At 33.8% G+C, this 17,380-nt stretch overlaps 2 protein-coding genes across 2 annotated transcripts; both read left to right on the top strand.

Moving 5' to 3' along the window:
- Positions 1-9,264: 9,264 nt before the first annotated feature.
- LOC145094416 (cytochrome P450 CYP72A219-like) lies at positions 9,265-11,497 on the top strand. Its single transcript, XM_079032625.1, has 5 exons — positions 9,265-9,502; positions 9,883-10,103; positions 10,247-10,491; positions 10,600-10,996; positions 11,069-11,497. Exons 1-5 carry the CDS (start codon positions 9,265-9,267, stop codon positions 11,495-11,497), a joined length of 1,530 nt encoding a protein of 509 aa, XP_078888751.1.
- Positions 11,498-12,472: 975 nt separating this feature from the next.
- Positions 12,473-15,334, top strand: LOC145095236 (cytochrome P450 CYP72A219-like). Its single transcript, XM_079033151.1, has 5 exons — positions 12,473-12,761; positions 12,937-13,157; positions 14,058-14,305; positions 14,425-14,812; positions 14,903-15,334. Exons 1-5 carry the CDS (start codon positions 12,473-12,475, stop codon positions 15,332-15,334), a joined length of 1,578 nt encoding a protein of 525 aa, XP_078889277.1.
- Positions 15,335-17,380: the final 2,046 nt, after the last annotated feature.

The raw sequence follows: 17,380 nt of genomic DNA, 5'->3' as shown, positions 1-17,380 counted from the left end.
ACATACATAGACATGCATTGACAATATATAAGTATGAAAGAGTTTAAGTAAAAGTAATTGACGAGTAAAAGAGTTTGTAAAAAAGTTTGAAGTAAAGCAGTTTGGTAACACAGTTTGAGAAGTAAGAATCCACTAGTTTGGTAGTTATTAATCACATGTGATTGATATAATAACTAGAATTGTTCAACTTGTATTCCCCCATAAAAGCATTTAAAAACATTTAAAAGGTTAATTAAGGGGTATGAACTCACCTGTAGTGAGTGGTATGGATGAACTGAAGATGTAGGATTGCTAGGTGTCAAGTTAAGACTTGTACACACACAATGATCCTAGTTAACATATAAATACACATATATGCATCCAATTAGTCTTTAAACAACTAATTAACAAGGTTAATACATCCTAAGACAAGTTAAACACTTTATATGTAAGTGTTTTAAGCCCCAAGGATTGCATCTAAGTGTTGTAGGACAAAGCTATTGGGTTTAGGGTTCAAAAGAACCCCTTTCTTGAGTTTACAGTTTTGTGACCTCAACTCATTGAGTTTACGGTCTTAAACCCTTGAGTTTACAGCCGTAAGCTCATACTCCTTTGACCATTTGTTGGTTTGAAGGTTTATAAGTCCCTAGAAGCATTTCTACTTGATGTATAAGCCTAAGGAAGAAGTTAGGACACCATTCCCTCCTTTGAGGAGTTTACGGCCCTAAGACCATTTCCCTCTGGGTTTACGGTCGTAAAACCTTATGGAATACGGTATTTTGATGTTTTCAAGTCCTTAACATTTCAATGAAGGGATCCATGATAGTTACTAAGGCATAGGAAGGGACTAGGGTCACTTTGGCCCCTAAAGAAGGGTTTATGGTCCAAGGTGTTCTTGGGCCGTAAACACCTTTGATCTTGGTGTTTCCTTGTGTTTTCTTGATTTAAAGAAGTATAACAAGCTCTATGATACTCTAGCATGGAAGTACTTACAATATAGAAGCTTGAAATGAGCTAAAAGTCCAAGAACACTAGTGTGTGTTCTTGGTGTTCTTGGTGAAACTTGAAGAATCAACATTTTGGAAAGATTTCATGGATAGAAGTGTGTTAAATCATTAGATTAAGTGATATACTAAATTAAAAGGGCTAGAAACACTTACTAGATTAAGGATCTTGAAGAAAACTTGGATGATACTTGAGAGTTTGAGATTTGGATCTTGAAAGTTGGAAAAATGGTAAAAATAACTAAGTGTGACTTTTATACCACTTTCCTTTAGGGTTTACGGCCGTAAACTCGAAACTTTTGATGTGTCAGGACTTTATTGTTGTACAATAAACCCTAGGGCATCCTCTCTCCTGATATCTCCTAAAGTGTTAATCCTGAAATACTCAAACTTATTCTAAAAAGTCTGAAAATTAAAAGTAATTGTTCTGACTTCTATTGACTTGATATGTTGTACATAATAGAAATTTCGGGTTGTCATAGGTCTCAACGGACAAAGGAAAGGAAAAAGTAAAGGAAAATTTCAGCCCAAGTTCCTACTACTCCAAGTCTCAAAACCGAAAGTCAACATTCGGTCTTAAACCCAGTTTCGGCCCTAAACCCAGTTTCGGTCCCAAATCCAGTTTCGGTCCTAAAGAGAGTTTCAATACATCCAAGTCCCAATGCAGGGCAAATTCTTTTAAGGACATCAATGGGAAGGGCAAACTAACTTCAGATTCTAAGTTCCACACTAAGAAATCATCAGCTAACCAAAGATCTCAAAAGAGAAATAAAATGCCAATACCATCTAACAAACCAACTAATGCACTTAAGTTTAAACAAGATAAAACCAAAATCAAAGTGTATACAATTAAAATAAAAGATCAAACCATTTTAATAAAAAGAACATATTTGGTTGATATTTCTACTGCAATTCTCTATTCTCTGAAAAACTCACCAGGACCCAAGAGACTTTGGGTTCCTAAATCTGCTTAAATTTGCAGGTAATCAGTGATGAGCAGTTCGATGATGAATGGTATATCGACAGTGGCTGCTCACGTCACATGACAGGGAGGAAGGAAGAGCTGAGGGAGTTTCGGTCCTTGAAAGATGGTGGGTCTGTCAAGTATGGAAATAATTCCTATGGAACAATCAAGGGATATGGCATGATAACAAATGGAGAATTCTCGATTCGAAAAGTGGCTTATGTAGAAGGATTACAACATAACCTCATAAGTGTGTCTCAACTAGTCGTAGGAACATGTTTGAAAGTGTCCTTTGATGATGAAGGATCTGAAATAATTGAAAAACAATCCAAGAAGGTACTCTTGAAATCCGAGAGAAAGGGAGAGATGTATCCATTAAATCTCAAACCGATACGTGGCAAACCGGCAATATGTTTGCTATCAAAGGCAAATACAGATGAAAGCTGGTTATGGCATCGAAGATTATCACACCTAAATTTCAAAGACATGAATAAATTGGTGCTCGGTGATCATGTTCAAGGACTCCCTCTTCTCAAGTTCGACAAGGAACATCTTTGTGCAGCCTGTGAGATGGGTAAACAAAGCAGAAAGAGCCATCCTACAAGGATCAATACAAAGATTGTTGAAGATCTTGAACTATTGCACAATGATTTGTGTGGACCTTCGTCTATCGAAAGCATCGGTGGTAGTAAGTACATACTTGTCATCGTAGATGATTTTTCACGTTTCACCTGGGTTTTCTTTCTTAAACAGAAATCTGAATCAACTCCCAAGTTGAAGACATTTATTAAGCAGGTGGAAGTGCAACTGTAAAACCCCGTTTATTTATTAAATAAATTAATTAATTAATGAATGGCTTGTAGTCCTAAAATAAATAATTATATATAATCGGCGAAGAGCTAATTGTCATAATTTTAGAAGTTGGGGGTTAAAAGTGTCAGTTACAAATTAGTTTTGTAAATTTTATGAAGGCGGGGACTAAATGGTAACTTCGAGGACTTCATTTGAAGAGATTTTGGGGCTAAGGGGCTATTTGTTAAATTAGGGATCAGATTTGAGCGGAAATATGGAAGCAATGGTATAATTGGTAAATATTGTACCTAGGATGAAAGGATTTTATGAAATCAGGGGTTGTTTTGTAAAATTCGGACTTATTTAGTAAAGGTTTTCAGGGGTAGGGTTTAATTGGTAAGTTTCGGACCTTAGTTGAAAAGTTTTGCATGGGGAAGGACCAAACTTGTAAAGTGGGCAAAGGTTTGATTTGGAGCGGGATTTAAACCCGACGCCTTCTTTTTCCTGTTACATTTCCTTACCCTAAATCTAATTGAACAAGAGCAGCCGCCACTTCCTTCTTCTACTGTCGGCGTTGCACCATCAGTTTCACTCACCCTCCATCCACTCCTCCAGCCGCCATGTTACCACTGTGACCCCCGGATACCGTCATTCCACCGCCGACGTTGAAGATAAGAACCACCGTGCAATCACTCCTTTGAAGACAAGGACTGCTTCTGGACATTGGGGCAATGAGCGAGTGAAGGAACGCGACGTGCTGCTGTTGCTGTTCGCCAGTTGAGATTGCGACCTGCCACAATCGCATCTTCTCTCCACCACCATCCTTTTTCGCTAATTCCGTTGGCCATTGTAATTGTCGCGACTAGTCGTGACTGCTGCCCATTTCCCTTGACGACAAGCTGCTTCCGGGTCTCAGAAGATGCTTGCGTGTGTGTGTGTGTGTTACCTTGCTGTCACCGAGGATGAGCTTGTGAAGACCGCCCTTCGCTATGTGCTGCTGCCTACCGCCGTCATCAGCGTCTCTGCCGCCACCGTATGTCGCTTGGTGGGTGGTTGGGTTCTTTCTACCATTAAAACATGTGTGGGTGTATTTCTGTCGAGTAGGTGTTGTGTGTAGGGCTGTTTGGCCGGAAACTGCAAGTACAGCCACCATCACCACCGTGAAGTGGAGGCTGCCACCATACACCGCCATGTATGTGTGTGTTTAGTGAGTGTGTGTGTTTTTAGTTGAGATTTACCATTGTAAAGTGTACTACAAATTAGAATAATGAAAAGAAAACTGAAAACCACCACCGTAGGGTGGTGGCTGCCGCCTCCTACCGCAACCGGCCGCCGTGTCGGGTGGCGGTGTGTTTTCCTTGTGAGTTTGATTCGTTTGGGGGTGCTTGAAACCCTAATGGGCCAAAGTAGCTTAAATGGGCCCAATAAAGCTTAACGGACCCTAATAAAAGCCTAATGGGCTTAATGATATTCTAGTGGGCCTAATAAGCCCAATAAAGCCCTAATTGACATAAAAGGCCAACAAATTGATAAATGGGCTAATATTTGGATTGGAAAACCCTAATGCCAATAAAACATTAATTTGAGAAATTAATCGGGACACTTGGGAATTATTAATAACTTGAAATATTAAATAATGAGCATTGGCAAGATTAATCTAAGCGATATTGGACTTAATGGATTAAGTCCTTATTGGGTTAAGTAGAAAACTTAACCCTAATTGTCATTTTATGTGAAACCCTAATTTCACTTGGGTATATTATTGGGCCTTTATATTGAGATAATAATGGACCATCCAAGAGCAAGCAATTGAACTAGAATTATTTAATGGGCCTAGGGTAAGGCCCATGTAAGGGGTTTATGCCTAATTTGTAAAATTGGGCCATTGATGGGCCATAGTTTGGGCCTTAATGATTATATGATGTTGGGCCTTAGAATGAGGCCATGTATAGGCCTAGGCCCAATTTGGAAAATTGGGCCATGTGTTGGGATTTGATTCCTAATTGACTTTGGGCCTATGGATTGGGCCTTGTGCTTAAATTAGCCAAGCCTGGGGTAATGTAGTAATTATCCGAGTATGTATTATGGTTATGAGTTGGGACCCAATTATTAATTGGGTGTTGTTTTGGTGTTGACAGTTCGGGAATCTGTCATCCAGTAGCTGGGGTTGAGCCTGCAAGACTCCAACAGTGTGGGATTGTGTCTACGGGACTTCAGCAGTGTGAGGTGAGTTACCTTCCAGTAGCGGTGGGTCTACGGCCACAATGCCGGCCCACCAGTAGGAGTTGTATTATAGATGATTGTCTCTGTGATACTCATCTAAGGTTGCTACTACTTGTAATATTTTTATGTACTAGTATGATATGATGCTATGTGCCAGTGACAGTAGGGGGAGATAGTCCCCAGGTTACCAGTCGATAGGGCCGAAGGGGTGGTCGTGCCCAACCATGCTAGATAGATTATGTGTTATGTGTTATGTGGTAGTAGTAGTGGGGGGTGAAATAGTCCCCAGTATCCGGTCGTAAGGACCGAAGGGGTAGGTCAGGCACCCAGATATGCCCGGCAGTATCCGGTCGTAAGGACCAAAGGGGTAGGTCGGAAACCCAGATATGCCCAACAATATCCGGTCGTAAGGACCGAAGGGGAGACCAACACCCAGATATGCTAGTTAGTATCTGGTCGAGAGGACCGAAGGGGTAGGTCGGGAACCCAGATATGCCCGACAGTATATGTATGTTATGTGATTATATGGTGTATGGTACAGTGGGGGAACTCACTAAGCTTTGTGCTTACGGTTTTCAGTTTTGGTTTCAGGTACTTCGTTTTCAAAGGGAAGGAGCCGGCTCGATCGCAACGCATCACACTATGGTTTTCTGCACATGAGATCTTTGGGATTACACTCTGATATTGTTTTATGATAACATGTTTGATTATTTCTACTTTGGTTTTGTCATGACATGATATTACAAATGTTTTTTTACATTGTTGGTTTTATAATGACGAATTTAAAAATTGAAATTTTGGCTTGTATTTTTTGGATGTTACAGCAACTGAAAAAGACTGTGAGAAATGTCAGGAGCGACAATGGGTTGGAGTTCAAGAATAACGACTTTGAGGAATTTCTAGCTGATAAGGGGATCACTCACAACTTTTCAGCCTCGTATACACCACAACAAAATGGCATCGTTGAAAGGCGAAACCGTTCCTTATGTGAGGCCGCTAGAACCATGCTTTCTTTTGCTTCACTTCCTTTATACTTCTGTCCTGATGTTGTGGCAACCGCATGTTACACTCAAAACCGATCCTTTCTTAAATAAGTGAAAAACATCATAAATGGTCAATGTGGCAGTGAAATGACGAAAATGCCCTTCATTTAACGGACAAAAGTTAACGGAGTTACCAGTAAGGATCAATCGTCAAAAGTTTTGAAAACACAAGGACCATCTATGAGGTTTTTAAACCACGGGGACTAAACTTCAGATTTTGGGTAACCACAGGGACCATTTATGATGTTTTTTCTCGAAAGTATGTACATAACTTTTCCATCTTTTTTGTATAAGAGTTGTCTTCCGATAAACATTTGATTACTTGAAATCTGATTCATTGTGTATTTATAAGATTTTGATATTTTTGTTTTGATCCTTAACTTTATATACTTACTAGGCGTAAAAAATTTGTATTAGATGAGTTCATTTAAAAGAAAAATTAAATATGAATTTTAAATATTTGAGAACTTTGAATTTTTAAGAAAATTTAAAAATATATCGAATTATTAAAATTAAAGTGTTTTTTTTTATTTTAAATTTAAACAAATAATAATAACCTACTCTAATAAATGAATTTTTTTTTGTCACATGTCACACTCTTATTGATTTGGCCACATGTTATTTTGTGGTTATTTTCAATTAAATTTTTTTTCTCATGACATTTTGTGTTTTTTTTGTTGTTTTTTTCCATTTTATCAAATTTCACATAATATTTAAATGTGATAGTTGCAATAAATATAATGATAAATGCATATCAATTTTAATTAAATGACTTTCCTTTTAATTTCAAATTTTCTAAATTAAAACCTCATTACTTTTCTTTGTTTATTTATTTAAATTTAAAAGAAAAAAACACTTTAATTTTAATAATTCAATATTTTTTTAAATTCAAACTTTTCAAATGTTTAGAATTTAATATTTAATTTTTAAGAGTAAATTACACGAATGATCCCTATGGTTTAGATTAATTTGCACGTTTGGTCCCTAACTTATTTTTTTAACTCGAAAAGTTCATACTGTTTGTTTTTTATTACGTGCTTAGTCTCTATTTTACCTAAAAAACCTATTTTTTCATTGTTTTTCTAATTTATTTAAATAAACACACCACCAATCTTATCCCCCTCACCTCACCTACCTCACCATTTTTCCCTATTTAAATAATAGTCTTTTTATGTAAGATAGAGACCAAGCGTGTAACAAAAACAAACAGTAGGGACCAATGACGTAACAAAAACAAATAGTAGGGACTTTCCGTGTTAAAAAAATAAGTTATGAACCAAACGCGCAAATTACCCCAAACCATAGGGACCATTTGTGTAATTTACTCAATTTTTAATTTAAAAAAATTGAAATTATAAGGAAAGTTAATTAATGAAATTGATATGCATTTATCATTACATTTATTACAATTATTACATTTAAATATTATGTGGAATTTGATAAAATATAAAATAACCACAAAATGGCACGATGAAAAAATTTAATTGAAAATAACCATAAAATGACATGTGACCAAATCAATAAAAATGTGACATGTGACAAAAAGATTTTCATTTATTAGAGTAGATTTGGTTTCAAAATCTACTTGGTTTAATTTACCAATTATAAGTTTTCTATTTTACCAATCAAATATTTTTTCACCAATAATTTTCAGTTCTATTTGTATATAACGATATAATCAATGAAAAACTCAGGAATACAAGGGTAGTTGGGCAACATCCCTATTAGGGTTCCAAGGGTCAAAAGTCAAAACCCTTGCAAGCGATATTTTTTTTGTTTATTTTCCCTCCAAAAAGCTAATCGTTATGTCTTTGGAAACAACACAACTTTTTGCCAAAAATAGCTGACTTTAACCAACTACTGTCTTTATAAGGGATAAAATTCGGTTGTTGCATATAATCTTCATTATATGATAATGTTACTCTGCAAAAATATTGTCTCAAATAACACAATTCGATTTCATATTTTGCCTTAAATCCATATTCTGTTTTTTCTTGGATTATACCAAGTATGAATTCCAAAATATAAATTTGTGTAACCCCGGGTAAGATTGAACGATCATTACTATAAATTTTGAAAAATATTTATTCAAATGTTTGTTGATATATTCCGACCCAACTTCTAGTAGCATTTGGGCTTGTTATTCAAGTTTTCATTCTTTGGGTTACACGACCATTGGAGTTATTTGTCTATTGTCCTTTCTTTAGGGCGCACAAGTCTTGAAATTTACTTCTCATCCGATGAGATCAATACTTACGAAAACAGTTTGTTCTTATCTTGATAAAAAACCATCAATCCCCTATCATTCCCGTTGTCATTTAGGTAATTATACAAACTATGTTATGAAATTTTTTCCTAAAAGACAAATAAGTTGCTTTTAAGCGTCAAATAGATGATGGTTGATTTAAAAGACAAGAACCATGAAAAAGGTTTAACAAATTAACGATTTAACATAAAGAATATTGTTAATTTTAAATGTTATTAATGATTACATAGGTGAGGTGACGGAAAATATATAAAAACCATATATATTATACTTTGTATTTCAATTACGTATTCAAAGTAGTAAAAAATGTTAAATCATATATTTATATTTTCAGAGTTATATTAAATGCACCCTTCGTGGTCAAGTCTAATGAAATTAACTAATATGAATCGTCATTATTGACCTAACAAATCATGATCGAACTTAATAATTTTTCTATATACCAAAACAAATTCTAAAAGGCTAAATAAAAAATTAAAAAAAATCGTTTTATGGTCATTGGTCAAACCAAATGGTTTATGTTTTCGTAAAAATTTAAAGGAACTAGAAACCGTATTCGAGGGATTAAATATGTGCTGCCACGTGTAAATTACAAGTTTTTGTTAATTCATCAAGTATCATGAAAATGTCATTATCGTTATACTAACAAACAATATAAACATCCTCAATTTCACCTAGTAAATTACGAGCATCGTGTCAGGATCAAGATGCCAAACAAAATAAAAAGTGTACCTTAAATATGATCACATTCTTAATAGAAACCGTTACTTTCGATGTCCAAACTCGAAAGGGACATATAATATTATTAAGAAACAATTATAAAAAAGAACGTATGGAGCATACGTAATTACTCAAACCTTAAAGAGCGAAAGTGAAAATATCCATTAATAAATACCATCGTTCCATTCTTCATCACTACAACAAAAACTAATAGCTCCTTTCAAGATGGAGGCAACCTTAAGCGTGATTGGAGTGTTTGGTGGTTTAGGGTTTATGTTGATAGTGTTGGTATATGCATGGATGTTCTTCAATTGGGTTTGGTTGACCCCAAAGAATACAGAGAAGTCTCTAAGAGACCAAGGACTCAAGGGAACCTCCTACAAGTTTTTATATGGAGACGTGAAAGAGATCGTGAAGATGATAACCGAGGCGAGTTTAAAACCTATAAACCTAACCGATGATATTCTGCCACGGGTCTTGTCGTTTGCTCATAATGCCGTTACCACTCATGGTATCTACTTTTGTTATCACTTTCATGCTTTACTTAAAACTTTTCAATTAGTCCGTGTTTGCATGCTTTTGCAGTAAGAAGGTGCGAATCCACTTTTAAGGTTTAATCAACCTAATCATAATAACATTCTTTACCAATGAACATTATGATTTATTTTTTCCATGTTGACTCGCGAAACCAATTATGGGGGCATGTTTAGACTTCTTATGTTCAAAAATCACATTTGTGTATTGGTTGGTACATTTTAAAAGAAGTATTAGTAGATGGGTGACAAAAATTCTAATTTTTGATGTAAGAGTTAAAAATTTTATATACTAATTACAAGTGCCATTTTGAAGTTGTATTCACTTTTTGTTACACTTTGATTGATGATTGGATAGGTAAGAATTGCTTTACATGGGCGGGGCCGAAACCTATACTGCATATAACAGATCCAACAATGATACGGGAGATGTTTGGAAAATATGAAGACTTTCAAAAGGCAAAAGGGTCAAATCCGTTGTTAACATTGCTAGCAAAAGGGTTGGTGTTAGTCGAGGGCGATCAATGGGTGAAACACAGAAAGATCATCAATCCTGCCTTTCATGTCGAGAAACTTAAGGTTTTGCTTCTTGTGTAATCCATTGTAGTTTGAGATGTGGGAAATTTATGTTGTCTAATACCAAAAATCCTACTTTCCTAAAGATAGTGATTACGTTTTAATGTTAGTGTTGTAAATATGTTCTTGATCATGTTTCTTTATAGCATATGGTACCTGCTTTTTATGTGAGTTGCGACGAAATGATCAAAAAATGGGAAGACACATTAAAGGAAGAAAGCTCCTGCGAAATGGATGTTTGGCCTCATCTCACAACAATGACTAGTGACGTGATTTCACGTACGGCTTTTAGTAGTAGCTTTGTGGAAGGAAAAAAGATATTTGAACTTCAACGAGAACTAGCTGAGCTAATTATAACGGCTTCCCGATCTATCTACATTCCAGGATCACAGTGAGTACATCTATCCAACAATCTTTTATGGACATTCTTCTCGTTATTAGAAAACTTTCTTTCATTAATTACTTTAAAGTTAAACAATTGTTTTATTTCCGATTCTAGATTTTTGCCAACAAAAAGCAACAAGAGAATTAAAGCAATTGCCCAAGAAGTAAAGGGTTTGGTAAGGGGTATTATTGATAAACGAGTGACCGAAATGAAAAGTGGGAAATGTAGCAACGATGACCTTCTCGGCATACTTCTAGACTCCAATTATAAAGAAATCAAACAACACGGAAATAACAAATTTGGACTAAGTATTGACGATGTCATTGAAGAGTGTAAACTCTTCTACTTTGCGGGCCAAGAGACTACTGCGACTTTACTTGTTTGGACAATGATTTTGTTGGCTCAACACAAAAATTGGCAAGATCATGCTAGAGATGAAGCTTTAAAGGTTTTCGGTGAGAAAAAACCTGCTATTAACGTGTTGAGTGATATGTTGAGTCAGCTGAAAATTGTAAGTTTTTTTTTCATTCCTACATCTTCTTAATATATTTCGGTTAATAAGCTTTAGTTTCTCTATTTGCAGATTAATTCAGTCTTCCTTGAGGTACTTAGGTTATACCCTCCGGTGGTAGCAATGACACGGATGATTCACAAAGAAACAAAATTAGGAGACATAAACTTACCGGCGGGATCACTAATTCAACTGCACACAATGCTTTCACATTATGACCCTAATATATGGGGTGACGATGTGAAGGAATTTAACCCAGAAAGATTCTATGAAGGTGTGTCAAAGGTAACGAAGGGGCAATCAGTGTATTTCCCTTTTGGAGGGGGTCCTCGTGTTTGTATTGGACAAAATTTTGCTATGCTGGAAGCAAAACTGGCGCTTGCTATGATTCTATCACGATTCTCGTTTGAGCTTTCTCCATCATATTCGCATGCTCCACGTCCTATCGTCACTCTTCAACCTCAGTTTGGCGCTCACTTAATTTTACATAAATTAACTTGATGATTAATAACATTGTCTTTGGAGATTGAATGTTACATTTTTCGTAACTAAACCATGCAAGTATTTATGTTTGGTGTATAATTATGATCTGAAATCCATCACGTTATATAATTTATCGTCTTAAACGATGGTTAATGGTTACATTAATATTAATTTTGTTCTTATAAACCCAAACTCAATCATAGACACATTGCTTGAAAATTTGAAAATAATATTGTTTTCCTTCTATATATATTATGATTAAAATCGTTAATTTAATGCGACTCGAAAATATATATATTTTACCACATTACATTACTAGAAGAATGGATGTCGGAAATACCGACAAATTGAAATTTCATATACCGATACTTTCAACGGTTTAATGACATATTGAAGTTCGTTGGTAATCCATTGGAAATTAGTGATGAATTCAAAATAATACTATAAGCTATCGGTATTTGTTGTTTTTTTTAGAAAGTTCAAATTTGTAATCTACGGGTAATAATAACATTCAAAATATTATAGTTACAATAATAATAGCTATTATTATTCTTATTTTTTATCATTTATAATTATTATCATTATGATATCAAAACAATTATTACTGTTTACATTATTATTTTTATATATTATTACCATTTTCATTATTTCTATTTTATTAATAATATATTATGGTTATTTTGATCAGGTGAATACCCTCAATGCCACCTAGAAAATTACGAGCATTGCGTCAAGAGAAGGATTCCAAAACAATTAAATTTTTTTTTTGAACTAACAAAATTATACCATAGATATGATCTCATTCTTAAAAGAAGTCGTTACTTTCAATGTTGAAAGGGAAATAATATTATAAATTATATAAAGAAACAAATATATAAAACACAATGAAGCATCTAATTACGAAAACCTTAGGGAGCTAAAGTGAATATATCCATTAATAAATACCATCATTCCATTCTCCATCAATGCACCAAAGAACTAGCTTTTTTCAATATGGAGGCAAACGTAAGCATGATTATTAGAGTGTGTGGTGGTTTAGGGTTTTTGTTGGTAGTGTTGGCATATGCATGGAGGTTCTATAATTGGGTCTGGTTGACGCCAAAGAATACAGAGAAGTTTCTTAGAGACCAAGGACTCAAGGGAACCTCCTACAAGTTTTTATTTGGAGACGTGATAGAAATCGTGAAGGTGATAACTGAGGCGAGTTTAAAACCTATAAACCTAGCAGATGATATCCTGCCACGGGTCCTGTCATTTGTTCATAGTTCTGTTACTACTCATGGTATATATTAATTACTTCTGTTATCAGTTTTATATTCTATTTAAAAAAATTCACCTAGTTCGAACCTAGGCATCATCACCTTCTTTACTATGTTAACATTGAGATTTATCTTCCTTGAGTGACATTTACCCTTCTTGCGCTCGAATATCACATTTATGTATGGGTGATTGCATAGGTAAGAATTGTTTTATATGGGCGGGGCCGAAACCTATACTGCATATAACGGATCCAACAATGATACAGGAGATGTTGGGAAATTATGAAGACTTTGAAAAGGTAAAAGGGGCAAATCCACTGATAGCGTTGCTAGCAAAAGGGTTGGCTCGACTTGAGGGTGATCAATGGGTGAAACATAGAAAGATCATCAATCCGGCCTTTCATGTCGAGAAGCTTAAGGTTTTGCTTCTTTTGTTGTGCATTAGTTGAGATGCAAAGAATTTATGTTCTTTAATATAGTAGAAATTTTATAATTTAATACTCGATTAATTAATAACCTCGATAAAATTAACAATTTGTCTGGTCCCAACTTGGGACCAATACAAAATTGGATCCCAATTGATAAAATAATAAAATAATAGTTTTTTTGAAATCCCAATGTAAATATGTTGATCCCAACGAAACTATAATTTAATAATTACTAAAATATTTCAAAATTCTAGAATTATCTGGTAAAAAATGAATCTATAGTTACTTGTTTTTTTGTGAACTTCAAATTTATATTGAGTTCATCTTTAAATCTTCAAATCGAAAGTTTTGTCAACACACTTCACCAAATCTTGTTGAGTGCATCATTGGTGATGTCTCTTGTACTCACATAATAGTTTTCGTTGTTGATTGGTCATCATTGATTTTTTAACACCTTTTAGTTTAGAAGCCATAGTTGATGTGATTTTAAAATTTATCATTGACATTTTATAGTGATCAATCTAGATCTATGTATACTGAACTTGACAGATTCATTAATGTGTGAATATACATGAGACTTTTGAAGGTCCTTGTTTATGTTTTATTCAAATAGGTAAAGTGAACGGACATGAAAATTTTAAAGGCTGATGCATTAATTTGATAGTTGCTCACAAATATAAACAAACTCTTTAAATTAATAATTTATTAATTTATCGATATAATAATATATTGCTAAATTAATAAAATATCTCAGTCCCAACATTATTAATTTATAAAGGTTTTATTATAACCACGAATCCAACTTTTCTATAGTTAATGACTGCTTTCAAATTTGGTTATATATATATATATATATATATATATATATATGCTCCTTTTGTTTCTTTATAGCATATGATACCAGCTTTTTACATGAGTTGTGATGAGATGATCAAAAAATGGGAAGATACATTAAAGGAAGAAAGCTTGTGCGAAATGGATGTGTGGCCTCATCTCCAAACAATGACTAGTGATATGATTTCATGTACAGCTTTTGGTAGTAGCTTTATGGAAGGAAAAAGGATATTTGAACTTCAACGAGAACTGGCTAATCTAATTATAACTCCTTTCAATATTTTGTTCTACATTCCAGGATCACAGTGAGTGTACATATATATCCCTAATAATATTTTTTGTATTTAGACATTCTTAAGGTTAGAAAAGTTGTTTTACTTACTTTATAACCAAGCAATTGTTTAATTTTATCTTGATTTTATAGATTTTTGCCAACAAAAAGCAATAAGAGGATTAAAGTGATTGCCCAAGAAGTAACAGATTTGGTAAGGGGTATAATAGATAAACGAGTTACCGAAATGAAAAATGAGAAATATTGTAGCAAAGATGACCTTCTTGGCACACTACTAGACTCCAATTATGAAGAAATTAAACAGCATGGGAATAACAAATTTGGGCTAAGTATTGGCGATATCATTGAAGAGTGTAAGCTCTTCTACTTTGCGGGACAAGAGACTACTGCGACTTTACTTGTTTGGACTATGGTTTTGTTGGCTCAACACAAAAATTGGCAAGACCATGCTAGAAATGAAGCTTTAAAGGTCTTTGGTGAAAGAAAACCAGATATTGACGGGTTGAATCAGTTGAAAATTGTAAAATTTCCCTTTCCTACATTTTCTTAAAATATAACTGGCTAGTTTCCCTTTTTTTTTTTTTTTTAACTTTACTATCTCGATTTGCAGATTAATAAAATCTTCCTCGAGGTTCTTAGGCTATACCCTCCGATAGTAGCACTCGCCCGAATGACTCACAAAGAAACAAAATTAGGAAACTTAACTTTACCAGCCGGATCACTCATTCAATTGCACACAATGCTTTCACATTATGACCCTAGTATATGGGGTGATGATGCGAAGGAGTTCAACCCGGAAAGGTTCTCTGAAGGCGTGTCAAAGGTAACCAAGGGACAAGCCGTGTATATTCCTTTCGGAGGGGGTCCGCGTGTTTGTATTGGACAAAATTTTTCAATGTTGGAAGCAAAAATGACTCTTGTTATGATTCTATCACACTTCTCGTTTGAGCTTTCCCCGTCATATTCGCATGCTCCACGTAGTATCATCACTCTTCAACCTCAGTTTGGTGCTCACTTGATTATTCGTAAACTTTCTGGTTAGTAACAATGTTCTTGAGACTAAAACTAATGTTAGCTTGGTGATTCTTATCACACAATAGTAATAATCCGAGAAGGATTGTAACAACATTGCATCGAATTTTCCCATTTTCATGGTTCGAATTAAGATTTTCCATTACAAGCATACAGTGGCGGAGCTATGTGGTTCCCAGGGGTCTTGGGTCACTACTCCGCTTCAGCCCCACAGTGTAAAAAAATTGTTTTTCTATTAAAGTGCACGACTATATATATATATATATATATATATATATATATATATATATATATATATATATATATAGGAGTAGGATCAAATGAGAACACCAAAAAGGTTGAGAACGCGAGAACATATCTGAGCTCTTCAAATATTACGATCTAAGGCTATATAATTTGTAAAAGTCATGAGATGAAATTGTAAATTTCTAAAAGTCATGGGATGAGAATGTATATTTTTAATAGTCTAAAGGGTAATATGGTCATTACATGTTAACCTATTTTTGTCAAGTTGTTGGAATCTCTCTCACCCTTTCTCTCTCTCTTACTTACGTATATTTCTTCCTCTCACTCTCAAATACAGTTTTCAAACCTTTAAACCCTAATTGAGCCGCCACCACCATACACTTCCAAAACCATCTTCGCAACCTTCATCTTTTATCCTTTACTACATCTACAAAACCTACAACTTGTTGTCACGACTTGTAAATCGAGAAGATCAAGAGGCTCGAGGGTTGAATCGATTTTCGGGGCCAAAGTGAGCACAATTTTTGTGTTGTTGTCGCTGCCTCATCTCCGCCCTGGTGCTCTTTTTCATCACAACCTACTTATGTTGCCTCATTCTTCTTCTTTCTTCGTGCGTGTGTGGATCAATTGGCAAAATAAAAAAGCTTCAAGAAAGATCAATCAACAAAATATCAACCTTTCGTGCCTCTTTACTCCCACGTAACCAAAATCTGACTTTGAAACACCAATAATGTTTGTCATTTCTTATTTTGGAAGTTAATTTTGAATGGCTAAGAATAATTGGAGTTTATTTGTTAAAAGTCAAAGTTTGTTACTTTGATTTAAAATTTACTTTTAAAATTGCTAAGTGATGACAATAAATCATAAATGGAGTTTTTTACTTAAAGCAATATCGATTTTTTATGATTACATTAGCGACTTCGATCAAGTAAAAACTCAATTGATATTTACTCAATTTTTCAATATATGCTAAAACTTAATGTTCGAATATATGAGCACTACAATTTTGATTTGTTGGATTAACTTATTGATAGTTTATGCTTGTTTTGGAATTTTATATTCTGTAAAAGTATTTACTTTTTATAAGAGTTATTTTTTCATGTGATTTTAACATTATATATATATATATATATATATATATATATATATATATATATATATATATATATATATATATATATATATATATATATATATATATATATATATTTTCTTTTTGAAAGTTTTGATGAAGAAAAGTTCTAGGCTATATCCGTAGTTATTTCTTTATGAATATAATGTATAGATGAAGCTAATAAAAATATATAAATCAAGTTCTATGAATAAGACTTTAATCATATATGAATTGAACCATATGATTTTTTTCATTTGTGATTATTATGTATTTTCATCTTTTCGTTGTATTTTAGTCCTTTATGATTAAAATTGTACTAGATTTATGTTTCTATATTTGTACTGTGAAATCTAAGATCTTCTGGAATATAATGTTGGAATGGTAATGTTCAAGAAAACATTATAAAGTGATATGTTGATGACTTTATAATTACAAGTATAAGAATTCATATGTATTTTATTTTTTGTTCATGTCATATTAATTTATGATTATAAGTGTATTCATATGTGATATATTCATGTATGAATATAATTACAATTATATGAATTCATATGTATTTTTTATTTTGTTCATGTCTCTTCATTTATAGTTTGACATCATATGTGTTTTTCTAAATCCTTTTCATTTAATTGTATTTATTTCTTTATTTGACAGTGTGTAGAGGAACTCGAGATGCATCTACAAACGGGATGTTGG

The sequence above is a fragment of the Lactuca serriola genome, chromosome 3 (genome assembly GCF_051521515.1).
Source record: "Lactuca serriola cultivar US96UC23 chromosome 3, Lser_US96UC23_V15, whole genome shotgun sequence".
Lineage (NCBI taxonomy): Eukaryota > Viridiplantae > Streptophyta > Magnoliopsida > Asterales > Asteraceae > Lactuca > Lactuca serriola.
Note: the sequence above shows the minus strand (reverse complement) of the source record. Positions and strands in the feature narration are given on the sequence as shown.